Here is an 18,146-nt window from a genome sequence, read left to right as displayed (position 1 = left end):
CAACTTACTTAAAAGACAAGTGGTGCAATATTTAAAAACGGAGAAAATATTAATGTTATTCAATGTACATTGACAAGCATGAAATTTTTAACGTTGTGATTAAAAAATAACAAAGAAAGTGTTATTATGGAAAGTCAATTGTAAAATCACGGACATACTCCCTCGGTCCCTCCATTCCACAATAATTGATGCGATTTGACTTTTAACATAACTATGACCTTTTTTTTCCTTTCTATTTTACAATATAAAACGTTAGTCCCTCTCCTTAAAAAAGAGTTAATCCCTCTTTTTTAAAAAAATGTTTCTTCCTCCGTCCCTTTATTATTGTTACAGTTTGACTTTCACGGTCTTCAATGCGCATATTTGACTACATACAATGATTTGAGTAAAAATTCTTAAAAAAAGTTGATATTTTTCAAATTTATTTTAAAACAAATCCAACAACAACCCACATGATATGGTTTTGATTTTTATAATAATGCATTTTTATAGTCAAAATTTTTAACGTTGGATACCAAGTCAAAATGTAACAACTGAATAGAAACAGAGGTAATAGTATAACTAATAAGTAAAATATTGTGAATTAATCTTAATATATACTTGTATATTGGAATATCAACTTTTTATAATTTTTACAACTAATACATAACAAATATATTATTGTAATAGTTAAAGTTTTGATAAAATTAAAACTGTTCAATTAGTGTAAAACGGAGGGAATATTTGTTTTTCTAACATTGAGTGCCACTGCCAAAATCAGTTTTCGTTTATGACTTAGGAGAATGGGAACAACTTGTGAATAGCATAAACTCAATTCGGGGAGAATTGTGCGACATACTTTGACCAAAATTAGTTTAGGAAGACTATGTGGGACATTTCTTGACCAAAATAATTTGAGAAGAATAATTTTTTTTTTATATAGAAGATTTCAAGAAGAATATGTGTGACACAATTTGACCAAAATAATTTAGTAAGACTATGTGGAACATATCTTGACCAAAAATAATTAAGGAAGAATATGTGTGACACACTTTGACCAAAATTAACTTAGAAAGACTATGTGGGACATAACTTGACTAAAAATAATTCAGGCAGAAAAATATATGCGACACACTTTGACCAAAATTAATTTAGGAAGACTATGTGGGACATATCTTGATCAAAAATAATTTAGGAAAATATGTGTGACATACTAATTTATTCAAGTAGACTATTTGTCTATTTGGGATAAACCTTGACCAAATTTATTGAATCATTCACACAATGGTCACTTTTTTTTTTTTTTTTTTTTTTTTTTGCACAGAAAGATACGAGTAGACCCTTTACCCTATCACAGGAATGGGGGCTTGGTGAGGAATCAAACCTCCAACCACTTGGGAGGTGATGGAATCCCTCCATCTCTTCATTCACATTTGCACAAGAAAATTTAGTGGTAAATTGGTTGCATGCATGTATGACAACTGTTCTATTGAATTTGAAATGGAGAGTTCTAAGGTGGTTAGCATAGTAGCATGCTCATGCAGTCATGCTAGCCAAACAACTCAAACGTTTATTTTTCAGGAATTTGTATTTCTCATGTATTGAAAATTCGATTAACTAATCTGATATCTAATTCATACTTTACTCAGATTGTGAATGTCATAAGAGTAAACATCTTGCTTTCATTTAGCAAACTCTTTTAAATGGCTAAGAAAGTAAGAAATATACTAAAAACATAATAAATAAATAAATAAATAAATAAATAAATAAATAAATAAATAAATAAATAAATAAATAAATACAGAATTCAAGAAACTCATTTTCATTTTTCTCAAGAGAAGTAAAAAAACTATAACCCCAGAAAACACAAAGAGAGCTCGGCGAAATTGACTACCAAGTTTGAATTATTGGACTAAGTACATTCAATTTGTGATATTAGATGATTATAAAGAGGGAAAATATCGAAAAAAAAAAAAGCGACACTAGTTGAGGCCAACCTATGAATGCACCTTAGATTTTGCAAGGCTCTTTGTGAAAATCAAAAGCCCTCTTTTGTTGGTTAACATTGCATTATGATTATGATATACTACGTAACAATGATGCATTTGAATCCGATGGGAATCATCACTAAGACACTAATCCGTATTTATAAGCCCCATTAATACATGCGCAAATCAATAAGATACATGATTCTAGGGACTAGGGAATATGATTTTGTACATTTTGTGTGAGGATATATACTTTGTTGTACCCGTTTTCTCTAATTATTACGATGCTCAGTGGCTAATCTTGAGTAAGCATGTTTACGTTTGATTATCTGATTTGATCTAACTTTTCCTCTAGCTTCAAATAATCATGCAACATACACAGCAATTCAAAGCATGGAACTAAGTTGAGGATCTGATCGTAGCAGATTATCAAAGAAAACAACACAATTTATCTATACAGGTCCTGTACAGCAATAAAGAATTATCGTTAATAGTACATATTATTTTTGGTGCTTGGGCTTTGCAACTCAAACCAATAGAATCAGAAATAAAATAATTTCTTATCAATGAAATAGAGTTATCTAAGTGTTGAAGCAGCAACGGTGACTCTGCCTTCAGCAAACAAATACTGCATAAAATCTTTGTACGCTAGCAGGACCAAGTCTTCATCATCCCATTCATCGCGAAAAGTCTCTGTTTGTTTAAACGCACGGTCTACTGTCGCAATATACATTCCCTTCCTCCACTCCTCAGCAGGAGGGCAGCCAGATTCTGAAGCAAGCCAATCCTCGTATTCATATGACCACCCAGAGAGTTGCTGTTAGATCCAACATTGAAGTCAATTTCAACAAAATAAACTCTAGAGTGGATCAAATTATTTATCCCTAGAGAATTGATTTATCAATCCTCCATTCAAACTTGCTCCCTAGGTTGCGAAATTAGACATGAAAGGCTAGCTGGTCAGTAGTTAGCAGTATACATTTCTCCAAAATTAACCACAAAATTCCTAAAAGTATTCTGTACCAGCTTGTTAAACACAATTCATACTCACATTGTTCCCATTTTTTAACAGGCCATATGTAGACCCCTGCAAAAATGTTTCTAACATGAATACATGATGCTGATAGCCATACACAATTGTTTACTAAGCTGTCAACTTAGTTACAATGGCTTTCCTTGTTAAACTCGAAGGAGCAAAGAGTAATCCCTTTAATTTAATTTTAAAAAAAATTATTTTTCACAATTTGTTAGTAGGTGAGTACATGAATGCAAGTACAAAAGTAAATCACTCATCTCGAGTAAAATTTACCTTAAAATCATGGATCCTATGTGTGAAGCGCTTTGGAACTCCCTTGGCTTCCAATTCTGAGTAGAAGGCTTCTACATCTTCCATCATTTTTTCCTCAGACGGAAGTGATAAACGCCCAGATAAAACACCTGCTACCCATTTACTTTGAAGTTCAAAAAGGAAGAATGGGTCAACCTAGCATGAAATTTGAAACGAGTTCGTCAATGTCTTTAGCTATCTACTGATTAAAACTATATCTCCCTAGAAGGTAAAAAGTATAGATAACACCAACAAAAGAAATCTTACATAAAATGGCACACCAATGAAGGAGATCCCTGGGGCTAATGCAGGAGGAAACACATGCTTGTAAAGAGGCCCGACACGATTATCATCAACATTTACAACACCATTAGTGTGAAGAAAAGGGAAATGTTGCTTGTACCTGACAAATGACCCATCAGTCCATCAGTAATTATCCATTAGTTGTGCAGATGTTAACTAGTGTAGCTAGTACAATGCTACAATATCTAGGGGACGCATTTTAAATTCATCTGCATCTATCCATAGTCGACTCTCCTCTAGTCTCTATAGCTTAACCAAAAAAAAAAAAAAGTTTTGGGTTAATCAAAATACCCAGTGCAATGGATAATGACATCTGCAAGGGCCACACTCCCATCCTGAAACGATATTCTACCATCTTCATGGGCTTGTTCTATCTGCATAACAGAAGAAGAATGCGTTTTAAACTCATCCTAGAATAAGAGACAAACAAATGAACAATGATTTTAATGGACTTTTGTTGAGTAGTTTTACCATTGGATGAAGCCACAAGTTATCATAAACAGGATGCTTTCCAAATTTGGCCAATTTTCCTGCTGCTTCAGACCTAGTTGTTACATGAACTTCTTTGGCTGATCCAGCAATATCCCTAGAGATATCGACAGCACTAGAAGCATGCCCTATCAAAACTACAACCTGATGGAAGCAAGAAGACAATATTATTAGACAAACAAAGGATATTAGACAATTCAAAGAAAACAATACAAACTTTACAAGGAGAGTAAATAGTTCCCTTGTGGAAGTTTATATACAAGTGTAGGCAGAAATCAAATCCAATATACAACATTAAATATCACACATAAACATTGCATTCCGTGCATCTGGGCATCTAAATTATGAATACGAACAAGTAAATCAGAAACACACCTGGTGTTGATAAAGTTCTGGAATACGATAGTTATGACTATGAATTTGCCTCCCTGGCCAAAGGTCAATGCCTGCAGAAGGTATCGATGAAAAATCTATCAATAACTAACAAGCATCATCACCAATATAGAAGTATGTAACAAATTTAATATTCACAGACGTGTAAGATTGTTTATATATTGGCTACACTTCGAGAATTTTTATAGTCAGATTTAGCTTGTATGTTATTCACAATCTTCAAGTTTTGTCAGCAACTCAGCATAAGAAGTATCAATGACAGAAAATCACATAATCATTCTCTAAAATTACTACTCTGTACAAGATTTCAAAAAAAGATGTGTTGTCTAACACTATTGCCAATGGAACAATCGATATTCATTTTGTTGTCGCATAGCATTAAAGTGGACAATTGCGTTATGTAAAGTGATTTTCTTCAATAAAAATAGAATTAAGAGATCGTCATCTCCCTCTTTCAAAAAAAAAAAAAAAAAAAAAAAAAAAAGTGACTGTTATCTCTCACCCCTCAAACAACACAACAATAAAAGGCTGAACTTTTAATGCAATAGCTTTTTTCAAAAGTTTTAGAAGGAACCAATTATAGCAATCTATATGTGGTTAAGAGTCTATTTTAAGTTTTTAACCACGGTGCTCCAAAACTCAAATACTCTAATTCTATCGAGTATCTACTCTAAAAAAATAACCACCATTTTTTTTATTGATGCAAATATAAATCCACACTCTAATAATTACCAGGAATATCATCAGCAAGTTGTGGTTCAGTGTAATGTCCGTTGCAGACAACCACAGCATCATAAGTTTCAGCCACATCGCTGCCCTTGTCTCCACCAACTCTCCTGTATTTCACCATCCACTTTCCATCCGTCTCCAGCCCAACATGCCTCACATCTGTCTGGTAACAGATTAATTTATTCAGTCCAAATTCATTAGCAAAATCTTCCAAGTATCTCAGCACCTCCTGATGCCCTGGAAACCTTCGTGAATCTCTGCCGACTTTGCCTATAAAGGAAAATTACACACCATTAACAGTAAGACTAGTCCAGGAAATCAATCATGGAACCTCAAAAATCATAATGCATTTGAAATTACATATTATAGTCTTATAGAGGCTAGTCAGGCTACCCTCCAATCACGTAATACACTGTTTTCCTTCCTAAAATCTAAAGTTCCTGCAGAATTCACATAAGTCAAAAGCTACAAGAAGAACCATCTCCAACTCTCGAAGGGCTTTACACATATAAATACTACACAATGCAAGTTTCATGTCCCATAATGCTATCTACAAAGCTAATTATCTTAAAACTCTATACCAGTAAAAACTAAAAAGGAATGGATTGGAAGGAGTACACGTCGATTATATAGAATATAATATGAAAAAACAAATTTTAAAGCAAGGAAGAAAAGATCATTACCAGTAGGAACAAATGGAAAAATACGAAAGCCCATAGATTCTCTAGGAGAATTTGTGCGAAGAGAAGCATACACACTTGAGGGAACAATTTTCCAGGTTGGGTCATGTCCAAGCAGATCAGACTCAACCTCAGCCGAGTAAACCCAGCAACCGCCCAACTGAGCAGCACGCTCAAACACCACTACATCTAGACCTTCATTTCTAAGCACATGTGCCGCCATCAAACCGGCAGGGCCAGCACCGATCACGGCGACTTTCTTGAATGTCAATGGGGATGTCATCTTTGAAAACAGTGCACAGACAATGTGGTTTGCAGGAAAACATTACTACAATAAGTATAATAAAAATGGCATTGACTTGACGTAGAACATGAATTACCACACTTCGAAGTTTTTTTTAATTCTTTTCTATAGACCAGCAGACGACTATGGCGGTAATATTAAATCCGTATTTTTGCTTAAGACAAAACACAATGACAGAGCTGAACCAGCATAAACATTAGTTTTCACACAATTTACTTGAAACTTTTATACCAGTAAACCTTTTGCCTTCCTTTAGGCAACTCTATTAAAAGGCTAATAATAGCAGTAAATACAAAATTCAATAAAATCGTTTTCAATTTTCTCAGGAAAAAGTTGAAGAAAATACTACGAGTACCCATAAAAAACAAAGAGACTTTAGCAAATTTGACTACCAAGGTTGAATTATTGGACTTGATACAAATTATACAATCAATTATGATAAAAGATGATAAAAATGAGGACAAATACCAGAAAAATTACTAATATAACACCATCACTGAGCAAAAGGCAATACAGCAGAAAAAATAAATAAATAAATTTGATATTGGCCTCCCATGAATCAGCTAAGCTATATCAATCTTCAGCTTATCTGGGATTATGAAGGCACCCAAGTTTTTTTAGAATTAACCAAAAATAAGAGCAAAACAACAGCAATAGACAGCATTGATCACCAATTGGGCAACTCAAATTTCTAGACCATTAGCCAGAAAAACAGTATAAAGCAGTATAAGTCAAGGCCAACCCATGAATACACCAAAGATTTTGTATGGCTCCCTGTAAAGATAAAAGCCCCTCTTGTTGGTTAACATTGCGCTATGATTATAATTATGATATAATAATGATGCATCAATATCCGATGGGCATCATCAATAAGATAATATTTACAAGTCTCTTCAATACATGCACAAATCAAGGGGAATGCTATTTTACACATCCACCATATCCAAGACAATGTAATGCCATCGGACACGGACTGCCTATCCAAAACTCACTGCCCATCCTGTGCACCTTTAAAACGGTAATCCAGATGATAATGGATTTCTTCTCTTTACCGAGGATTACGGCACATCTGACATAGAGTGGAGGAATCAGGATTTGCATAAGTACACCGTTCACAGTTCCAATGATTGAGATCGTCTATGTTTCTGGTACCAGTACGACTACTTCGCGAGGATGAAGATTTTCCTTTTCCCCCTTTTCCTTTGGCTCCAACATTCTTTGAACTAACTGATGTGCTGGAAGCTGCTTGAGAATCAACTTCTGATAAACCATTTTCCAATGCCCTGACTAAATTCTCAAAGTACGAACGGGTAACCCTGTAGAAATTTGAGATTATATCAATAACAATTTCAGCTTTCGGAAAGCTTCATGAAATGCATAGAATGGTATAACAATAGACATAGGTCAAACATATGATACAGATGCAGGAAACTAATAGCAGAGCAACATAATCAGAAGCAATTATTACTTCTTCCTTTTCAAGTCTATGGGGTGATGGAATTGCATGCTACATAGAAAGATTTCAAAAAAAAAAAATTTAAGGACCAAGTCTCAACTAGGTACCCCTTTGGTAAACATAGTAGTAGTCTAGAATAATGACTACATCAGACCTCTATCATACAGTCATACACAATAACTCAGTCTCACTAGTGGGATTTTTCAAGAACAGTGTCCACTAGGACTAATTATCTGCACGCCGCAAAAGACATAAACATCAATGAAGGTATTCCTCTATCCTCACTAACAGCTAATATCATAGTCAACAAGCAGTTTGCAATGGCAATGCTACAAGCAATACAGATACAACAGATTAAAATGACTTTGCAATTCATGATTTTATCTATGTATCAGACAAGTCTTACAGAAGTACAAATCACAACCACTACAGCCTGATGCGAGATGGTTACCTGGTCAATCCAGCCAACTTTGGCCGAAATGCTTCGAAATCTGGTTGAGTTTCAACCTCACCATCGTCATTACCAAGGAAAACTAATAATTCCTTCTCCGCACATTGATGAAGCCTCTCAAGAGCAGCCTCAGCCTCACCTACAAGTAGCAAACATTAGGTGGAGCAGTCAGTCTTTTTAATTTCCCTTGAACAGCCAGTTCCACAATGCTTTAGGGTATGGTTTTACCTTGTGAATACTCAAACAGCTGCCTCTTTGCAGTTTCATGCTCAGGTAAATAATAACCATATGCATACGTCCATTTCAGCACTCGTCTACACTCAATAATCTGCATAAAACAAAATTGTAATTATAACAACAAACAGGAAAAAGATGCTCAGATGCATCAATCGTGACCAAGGGTGACTAGAACAAGATGCATCAATCGTGACCAAGGGTGACAAGAGCAAGAAGCTAGCACACCCATTGTACATCTCTCCTCCTTCTCTTTCCTTTCACGTTGCCTCTTTACAAAAGGTGTAAAAGGTGACAGGGAATGAAGTCATTATTCCATAATTTACCTGTTGCCAAGCCTCTATAATAAATTTGAGTTGCGACTCAGGCTCCTTCAGTTTGTCACTCAACTTCTCTAACTGCAAATATATAGAAAAACCCAATGTCAGTGCAATACTATCAGTAAAGATACTGTCCAAGATCAGAATGATTTTAACCTGACTTAAGCTGAAGCTCATCAAGGAGACTAATAGATCCAGCACACAAAAAGGTAAGGGAGGATTTAATAGCGACAGGAAAGGCACAATGACTCGAGAGAACAGAAACCTCTGTATTACACTAGTTCGAGAAACTAAAAACATAGATAATCTTATCTGCTCTTCTTAACACAATTCACTAATAATTTCTTGGCTTTAACACAAACAAGCATCTTACAGAAAGATAGTTACTAATACATAGAACTGACTAGGAGGTTTGATGTTGAGATATTAATTGTCAAGTAGAGATTCAATTTACCACATTTGCCAAGAATATTTTCTAATTAGCCATAAGATTCCAAACTAATAAACAAGATTAATTAGACCACGAAGATGATAAAAGAATATACCTTCAGTTTTTTTTATATAGGAACTAGGCATAGCCAGGTAACAAATCTAAGGATAGGATTATCATTGGATATTGAATAGCTACAAGAATAGATAGGCAGTTCCAGCACAGTATCAAATTATGAAATAAGTTAAAACAACAGCCATGTAATACTCTTAATGTAAGATATAACTAGCAGTACATAACAGTCAGAAGTACAGCTATACAAATTAAGCAAGAAAAACACTCCACCTATGTTAGGCTACAATCAACCTTTCAAGAGTTCAGGAAAAAAAGGAAAACCATCAGGATCACAGGATGAGGGCAAAAACAATATTACGTAAAATTATAAATTATAATATAAAACTAAAATCTTACATGGACAGTTTCCATTTGGTGCAAATCAGCAATAGCTTTTTGCCTTGACTGCAACAAGAAACAAACATTCACCATTTAGGCATTTACCCACCAATCAAAGTAATTAAGTACATAAGGGCGCAAAATAATTTATCAGTCTGCCAGTTAAAAGGAAAGCACAGACAAATATATAAACAAAAATAGTGTACCAAGTTCAATTTAAGAACTTTAATAAAGCTTTGTTCTTCAAAAAGTATTGCAATGCAAAACCAGAGACATACACAGGGTACTAATTATACCACATAGACATTGTTCTAATATTCACTAAGTCAGAACCAACAAATGACCAGAAGAATCTAATACTCCTTACTGTTTGGTTGCTTGCCCATCGTTCATAATAATGTGTATATCTCTCCAGAGAATTCTTTGCCATTTCCCTCCTCTTTTCAGATTCATCATACTACAGAAACATGCAGGTGTATATGGAAATATCATTAACAGTACCATAGAGATAAATATAAAATCTTATAGCCAATCGTATATCAGCAGGCTCCATTACCAATCCCTCTTGTTTTGCAGCTTCGTAACGGTTACATGCATAGAAACCACCCGTCCTTTCGCCATGATCAGACCAAGCACCAAGGCATAGCCTGAAAGGCAACACGATTCAATCCAATAAACAATAGAAAAATAATGATCAATCAACCTCAACCAAAAAAAAAGCGTTCAAAATAAAAACAGATGTGATTCCAGCACAAGTTAGTGTTTACAATATCAACACTTAATTATTCTTTACCAGCAAAACTCAAACTTGCATGGTGGGGTGCAAGACATATGCATGCATCCCTGATTCTTCTCAATTGGACGCTTGCACTTCGGACAAGGCTTTGAATTAGCCAGAATCCTGAAAAATATGAAGCACGCAAACACCACATCAATAGTCAATACATGTAAGAGATGGAATGTATATGACATTTCCACCCTTTTCTTGCATCTTGTTCATTAGTTGGTCAATTAAGATGATAATAAACCATACAGAAGTAATGAATGAAAAAAAATTAAACTCAAAAATAATCTCAGAACAGCAAGCACCAGGGACATTTAAAACCACCACAAAAAGAGCCATACCAATTCATGTTTTCAGATTCTGCACTATTCTTCAAAATCCATTTAGCCACAGTGCTACAATCCACAGGACGATGAGCTTCCTCTGTACACTGTAAATAATAGTCGCCCAATTCAATTTCCACCAAGAGAAACTTCGATTTAGGAAAACTAATAATTCTCCAAAAAAAATTTAAAGCTTACAGTTGCAATTAAATCATTAAAAATAAGATAATGCAATAATAAGTTACAAACATAAACAACAGATGCTTTCCACTCATTTTTTCCCTCGTCAAAGCATAACCAGTTGTCTGGACAGAAGCATAACTTGTTCAATCTTAAATGAAATAACTCATTCAGCATGGTAGTTCATCGTAACAGCAAAAAACATAACTATTAAAACCAGTTTTTTCCTTGTAATAGAGAACAGGCCATCTTCCTTTCAGAAAGGGAGGGGCTAAAAGGCTGCAAATCATTCAGCTGAAACTTACATTCCAGCAAAACGCATGCGAACATAAGCATTTAACATCATAAACGTTGCTTCCAAGTTCAAATTCTACTGCATTTTCACAATCTGGGGCTGGGCACCACTTGGTCTGCGGGAAATGAAAAAGACATTATAAGAGAACACAGTAATGGCAAAGCAAGTAACTGATATGTTTGCACATTTAGACATCTAAGGCCAAAACACAGCCAAGATAAAATATTCAATTATGAGTTTATAGCAACAAGCCAGTAAAATGTCACAATGAGCATTATATTATGAACTTAATATACATTACAACGAAAAAATGAAAACCTTGAGAGTATGCAAAATGGATATAAATCCAATTGCGAGTAGCAAAAATACATCTGACAACATCAGAAGCATTAGCACACACTTGTAATAAAGCTCACATAAAACTTTTTCACCGACACAGTTTTCCACCTTTAATTTCTTAACTCGTTACTAAGTACGTCAATAAGCTCTACACCCAACAATGAAAAACTATCCACAAATAAAATGGAAACTCGCAAAGTGTAATCATATCCAGAAAAGGAAAGTGGGAACACAATGTGTGCCTATATAAATGTCCACGCGGTCATTCAGTCAAAGACAAACATGATTTTAAAGATCTGGCTAATTGGTCGATGCATCAGTTTTCCAACAGGCAGCAACAGATGAAGAGCAAGTAGTAAATGACCAAGGTCAGTAAGTGAGATAGATCAATAAAAGGTTGATGCAGCTGAAATGGCCAATATAAAAATCAAACAACACCAACCATGCCATTTAGACAACAAAACAAAGAGTATGCTTCAAAGTTTAGTGCCACTATTTTCATCAGATCGCAACCATGATCTAAGATGACTAATCTATCCCGCTTCTCAAGTCACTGTGATGCTGAAATGTTAGTTATAAAGTTCTAAGGAGAGGTCAAAGATCTTCCAAAGAACAATCTAGCCCAAGAAGGAATTTAAACAAAGAAAGAATAAAGGTGTAACACGAGAAGCACTAATAGCCTATAACACTAATAGTCATAAGGTGAGCAAAAATAACATTCTAACAAAATCCAATAGCTTCAAGTAACACGAGAAGCACTAATAGCCTATAACCCTATACAGAAAATCAATCCATTCAACTACAAAACAAAGCAGCAAACACAACTGCAAAAGAGTCAACAAATTATACCACAATTCAAAAAATTTACTGTAAAATGACACAAGTCAATTGAAAGATATCAACAGTTCACTACATATTACCAAATTCAAAAATCCAAACATGAACAATATGACGTATCTTGCAATAATAATGTGTGGCACAGGTAAAAAAAATCAAAAACCTTAACACAAATCTGAGCGCTCCCCACTCTAAAGAAGAAAATTTCATAGAATAATTTAACCGGTAAGATCAACATAATAAAGAAAACCCACCTTTTTCTTGTCCACGATGTAAGATCTAACAAAATAACGAGAATATTTCTCCCTATCTTCATCAGATGCCAATTTGTGGATCATATCATGACCAACTGCAGCACCACAACCTGGAGCCGGACATCTAAGCAACAAGCACCCTGGGCCATCATTAATGGATGTAGTAATATAACCTGCAAAACAAATCCAATTAGATACCAACATCCTCAGCAGAAAAGATGGAGATGCATAAAGACAAGTAATAATGATGGTTAAATGCGCGATGACATGTAAAAAAATAATATATGTGCATTCATACAAGAGAGGGGTTGGATTTGTGTTGCATATACTATATACTCCAGATTTTCAATTTGGGATGTGACAAAATGATTCGGCATAAGAGTCCAATAACACGCTTTCTACTTCGCATAATTCTACCACCATGCCTTTATTGCAACCATTCATGCACAGAGTTATGTTACAGTAAACTCAAGAGTAAATCAAACCATTCTAAATATTTACACAATTAGACTAGAACCACCACCTAAAATTTTTACTCTTAGAGAGCAGACAAACTCTACAAAATGAAAAAGAGTATACAGAAGCAAAGTCTTCACTGAACAATCAATGAAGCAACATCACCACAATGCCTCCAAAAATCCGAAGACATTCTACCAGGGCAGGGTATAGTGGCCGGAAAAATACAACCTTATCCCTACAATAAGATAAAGCCTTGTTCCCAATTGACCCTAGATCTTCTCCTCACCTTATTTCCCATATTTCAGGTCAAAAAAAATTAAAGGGTTAATAAGTTCATATTAGATAAGATAAGGGTTAACAAGGTTTAATAACACCTTATATTAAGATCCAATAAGGTCTGGATGTCCGATAAGATACGGGCTAACAAATTCATACAAGTTCAGATAACATAAGTTCAAGACTAAAATGATAAGATAAAAATATCACAAGTAATTATTTATCCGTTATCGCCTTATAGCAAAAGAATAGTGAGAGATTGATCCCGTTGGAAATGAACATGCATTTGAAAGATTACCATGTCAGCATGATTATGCAACATATCCAAACACTAACAAAAATACAAATCATTCTAGGAGAACTTATTATTTTCTATTTGAAGGATGATTGAAAAACCAAACCAAATCCAACCTTTCCAGCAAGTTATACAATAGGGGTGACCACAAACAGCTGATTGTATCTGGTCATGAGAATAGGAGTCAAAACAGATTCCACAAGTCAACTGCCAAAACAACACACAATTAGAAAAAGATCCAATCAATGTGAGAACATAACAAGCAAAAATGAATGCAAAAATTAAGGACCCAATGTTTCAGAACTCACTTCATTAGCATTCGAAAACATAACTACAGATTTGCTAAGTAGGCCAACCGACTTTCGAATCCTATCTTCGTCAGCAAACCATTGATCATGCAGCTGACTAACATTCCTGAAAAGAAAAATACACTTATATATTATAATACATAAAACAAGGATTAAATCATTAAATTAGTAATAGTAGCTCAGCATAAGGCAGTTCTCATCAAGATAGTACAGAAATACAAACACAAATGCTATACACAAAACACAGGAATAGTAAAGCTACACAAATAAGTAACAACCGAATAAAAAAAAATAAAAAATAAAAAATAAAAAAAAAAGGTGTAATAGCCAACTAGGAAGTTTGTACCATTTATAATGGCAAAGCAATATGCTTGCAGCAACTCTAGAAATGGATAGAACAGCAGAAACATGTGAAATACTCTCTTCTTGGCGCTGTCGAATATCATCCTCCCTCAAGACGGTATATGTTTTCTGGAACATAATTAAAATTTTATAAGACAGCTGCACAGGGACATTAAAAATTCATAGAAACTGCAACAACACAAAAATTAACAACACTTCATTTTCTTTTAAACAGCCTATACTTGCACATCATAGGTCATGAACCTCTCAAGGGTAGCAACTTATAAAATCATCTGAACGTGGGCCCACAACAACCAAACATTTACTCTGTAGGTTTTAAGCCCTTTGCCTTGAACAGAAAAGGAGATGACCTCTATTTGGCAAAAATAACAAAATCAAAGTGTTTAAACATAAAGAGAACATAGCACACAAATCATTGTTAGTGGCTACTACCTAAGAATCTAAGATGCACTCGGTATGTCATCAAGATATCCCTACATCTGGAAAAAATATAGGCATCCACAAAAAAGTATAGGTACTAGTCAAGCTCAGATCTTCCACTACCACACATCCTAATCCACAGTGGCATCATTCCCCCAGACTATATAGGATTGACAGTAACAGTATCACTACAGCTTCCATCCACCAGTTGACCTAGGGATCCCTAAAGACAGTGTATGTCCCAGATGCAATCTACAATACACTTTGACATCGTTACCAAGTGACAACCAAATCTTTTGGATATATAAAAATACATTCTCCTCAATCCAAATAGAATAAAAGTACCCATAAATGTACAAATTAGATTTAGATTGGGCAAGTTAGAGAAAATAAAGACTAGGATTGTTCAGATTGGGCAAAAGACTAGGGATCCCTAAAGACAGTGTATGTCCCAGATGCAATCTACAATACACTTTTGACATCGTTACCAAGTGACAACCAAATCTTTTGGATAAATAAAAATACATTCTCCTCAATCCAAATAGAATAAAAGTACCCATAAATGTACAAATTAGATTTAGATTGGGCAAGTTAGAGAAAATAAAGACTAGGATTGTTCAGATTGGGCAAAAGACTAGGATTGTTTAAAAAGAATGAACTGGTCAGACACCATAAACCACACAAAAAGAAGAACTGGTCAGACACCAAGTCACCAACTATAACAATTCAATCTTCAAGTCATTTCTAGAGATTGGGCAAGTTGACATCAAGAAATTCAAGAGGAGTTGAGCTTTACTCATCTCATCACCATCCCTTGATTGTTCAGATTGGAACTTAAAATAATTTGTAACGTCATGATGAGAACTCACCAGACTGACAACCTACAAAAATCCCCTACTCACCCACAATAATTTTAATGTTTACACTTCAGATACTGGATGTCTCAACAAACAGTTCACAAAACCTTTCAAGTTAATGTCATTAATTTCATTATTACTTCTCCCTTTTCTCTTTCCAGTTTCCATCCAAGCAATCCAGTAGTTTTCTCACTCCTAAGCTCCTAACATTTACTCTTTGTTTCCTATGTCCGTTACACCCACATTCCAATTTTTAAAATACAATAAAAACAGCTACTTTACAATTTTTTGCCCAGCCAAGTGTGAAAATGAAGACTTAATGAGACACAAGGAGCACAATTTTTCTACAGGAGCAAAAACTTCCAGGGTAAAAAATAAAAAAAAATAATAAAAAAAAAAAAAAAGAGCAGAAAATCCTCTGCAAAGTTATAAACCATAGGAATTATTTTCACATGACAAGCTATATAGAATCCTAGTCTCTTTATTTTAAAACATATATACATAAAGATAACACAAAGATTCAGCCAGCGACTCTTTTGTAAAAAGAAGGGAGCATAAGCAATACTCAAAGATTTTATTCCCTTTTGGTTTTCAACCTGTTCCTCTCAAGGATCCAAATATCATACAATACCCACACAGCTTCCAAGCAATGATCTTACTCCACAATACAAACAATAGCCAACAATAGGAATTGAAACTCGACAGGACCACGTCACAGGAATGGCCAATATATAACAGCAAAAATCCAGTGGGTTTTAAATATGATAGCAGTAAAATCATGGAGACAATGACAAGAAATCAACAATCAACTCAGTTAACAATATAGCAGATGCAAGGTAAGGGTCAGTAACCATGATAGCAAAGCCAGTATCACGATATGTACGACCCAATTACGATGCCAAAAATTATAAATATACCAAAGTACCAGATCAACGAAGCAAATCATTTTTCCTAAGGCACCAAATCCATTCATGCCTTCACCCAGCACAAGTTGCTCTTCAATCTCAACCCAATAATCTCGAATTCATGTTGTGGACAAAGACAGCCACAACCAATCCTAAGCATGGAACCTCTTTCTTTATTCCATACATAAACTGAGCTTCATAAAGATCAAAAGGCAGCCTGAGAGCCTACATTGAATCATTCTATAGAAGACTCGATTATCACTTTAACGTAACATCTCCTAGAAAATTCTAAGAAAAGTGTTTTATTTAATTCCATCAAGCAGTCAAACCTCCAGCTGTCGATCATATTATCCGCTCAGATACTTCTTTCTCTATACAATCACCAATTATACCAAATCTGGCAGCGTGACTTCTGCATATCCTCATTAATTCACAAATAAGACTCCCACGTGCAACGATCATCAAATGATTTGCTTCCTCTTTAAAGCAATTAAAAAAAACTTATCATGAAGACAAACTAATCATCAACAAGTTAGCATTTCTATAATAGATTGAAGATCACTTTAAATACCATCCGCGGCATAGAATCCAAATTTATGAAAACAAACTGCATTTTCACACCACAAGATTCATGTGAACAAACCCCTACTTTCACTCTACAGACAGAACCAAACAATCAACTAAAACATCATAAAAATTATCTAATTCACCTCAAAATCATGCCATACAACCTTCACTGTAGCATACACCGATTAACACCATCAGACAAAACCATCCAAACTCAAACACCAACCCAATTCAGACAAAACCATCCAAAAACAAACACCAATTCCATTCAGACAAAACCATCCAAAATCAAACACCAATCCAATTTCACAAAACCATCCAAAATCAAACACCAATCCAATTCAATAACAAAATCCTCATTGTCAATTAACCAGAAAACAACTCACAAATTACAGTACTTCAGTAGCATTCCCCCCAAAATCACTCAAACCAATATCACTTATCACCCACAGATGACAAACTACATTTTTTCATTCATAAATAACATTATAAGCATCATCAAAACTATAATTCACCTACTTTTACAGTAATCCATTAAACTAAAATTAAAAAATAAAAATAAAAAATTGAAATGCAGAGAGAGAAAGAATCAAACCTCGGACCCTTCATCACTGGCATAACCATAGCCATACCCAGCATCATCATCTTCATCCTCGGCGCCGCCGATAGAATCACCTCCATCCATATCAGAATCACCACCACTGTAATAATAATCTTCAGCAGAATCTCCATCATAAACATCATGAATCTCCTCATCAGAATCCATTGCTAAAACCCTAACTCGCTTCACTCCAATTTCTTGAATTCAGCGAAAGAGAGAGGATAACAAAGGACTCTACAATCGATTAAAGCAAATGGACCGAGATAAATAGAGGAAATGATGAATTGATGATGATGATCAGAGAAAAAATGGGGTTATTTGATGGAAAAACCTGAGAAATTGGGGGAATTTGGCTAGGGTTTATGAGAAAGTGGGAGATGAAATGTAGAAAAAATGCAATTTATGTAAAGTTGGGGAAATTAGAAAGGAAAGTTTAATAAGTTAGGGCGGTGGGATGAGAGAGAATAGAAAGGACTGTGTTGTGAACTAAAGGAGAGTTTACCGGAATAGCTGGGAGGATGATGATGATGTTGGTTTCATTTCCGAG

General features: G+C 34.8%; 2 protein-coding genes across 2 annotated transcripts; both read right to left on the bottom strand.

The window, feature by feature from the left end:
* Positions 1-2,352: 2,352 nt before the first annotated feature.
* On the bottom strand, positions 2,353-6,700 carry LOC145582885 (flavin-containing monooxygenase FMO GS-OX-like 5). The gene is made up of 8 exons (XM_081639925.1): positions 5,892-6,700; positions 5,212-5,478; positions 4,462-4,532; positions 4,069-4,230; positions 3,889-3,971; positions 3,562-3,697; positions 3,277-3,450; positions 2,353-2,784 (listed from the first exon to the last, which is right to left on the bottom strand). The coding sequence occupies exons 1-8, from the start codon at positions 6,169-6,171 to the stop codon at positions 2,545-2,547; spliced, it is 1,413 nt and encodes a 470-aa protein (XP_081496051.1). The 5' UTR covers positions 6,172-6,700; the 3' UTR covers positions 2,353-2,544.
* Positions 6,701-6,939: 239 nt separating this feature from the next.
* Positions 6,940-18,141, bottom strand: LOC145582884 (putative E3 ubiquitin-protein ligase ARI7). The gene is made up of 15 exons (XM_081639924.1): positions 17,594-18,141; positions 14,233-14,357; positions 13,887-13,992; positions 13,695-13,785; positions 12,549-12,721; positions 11,129-11,233; positions 10,662-10,750; positions 10,330-10,437; positions 10,093-10,183; positions 9,904-9,993; positions 9,555-9,602; positions 8,660-8,731; positions 8,328-8,427; positions 8,100-8,238; positions 6,940-7,508 (listed from the first exon to the last, which is right to left on the bottom strand). Exons 1-15 carry the CDS (start codon positions 17,762-17,764, stop codon positions 7,241-7,243), a joined length of 1,776 nt encoding a protein of 591 aa, XP_081496050.1. The 5' UTR covers positions 17,765-18,141; the 3' UTR covers positions 6,940-7,240.
* Positions 18,142-18,146: the final 5 nt, after the last annotated feature.

Source organism: Chenopodium album, chromosome 15 (genome assembly GCF_948465745.1).
Source record: "Chenopodium album chromosome 15, dcCheAlbu1.1, whole genome shotgun sequence".
Lineage (NCBI taxonomy): Eukaryota > Viridiplantae > Streptophyta > Magnoliopsida > Caryophyllales > Amaranthaceae > Chenopodium > Chenopodium album.
The sequence above is the reverse complement of the archived record's forward strand: the minus strand, read 5'-3'. Positions and strand labels throughout refer to the sequence as shown.

What these genes read in the sequence shown, in the direction of transcription:
- LOC145582885 (XM_081639925.1), bottom strand. Translation starts at nt 6,171, where the DNA reads ATGACATCCCCATTGACATTCAAGAAAGTCGCCGTGATCGGTGCTGGC. An exon ending in ACTTGCTGATGATATTCCTG is followed by an intron (nt 4,533 to 5,211) that starts GTAATTATTAGA and finishes TACCTTCTGCAG; the next exon opens with GCATTGACCTTTGGCCAGGG. An exon ending in ATAGGATCCATGATTTTAAG is followed by an intron (nt 2,785 to 3,276) that starts GTAAATTTTACT and finishes TGGATCTAACAG; the next exon opens with CAACTCTCTGGGTGGTCATA.
- LOC145582884 (XM_081639924.1), bottom strand. Translation starts at nt 17,764, where the DNA reads ATGGATTCTGATGAGGAGATTCATGATGTTTATGATGGAGATTCTGCT. An exon ending in TGCAAGTTTGAGTTTTGCTG is followed by an intron (nt 10,184 to 10,329) that starts GTAAAGAATAAT and finishes GTTGCCTTTCAG; the next exon opens with GCTATGCCTTGGTGCTTGGT. An exon ending in TTATAGAGGCTTGGCAACAG is followed by an intron (nt 8,428 to 8,659) that starts GTAAATTATGGA and finishes TGTTTTATGCAG; the next exon opens with ATTATTGAGTGTAGACGAGT.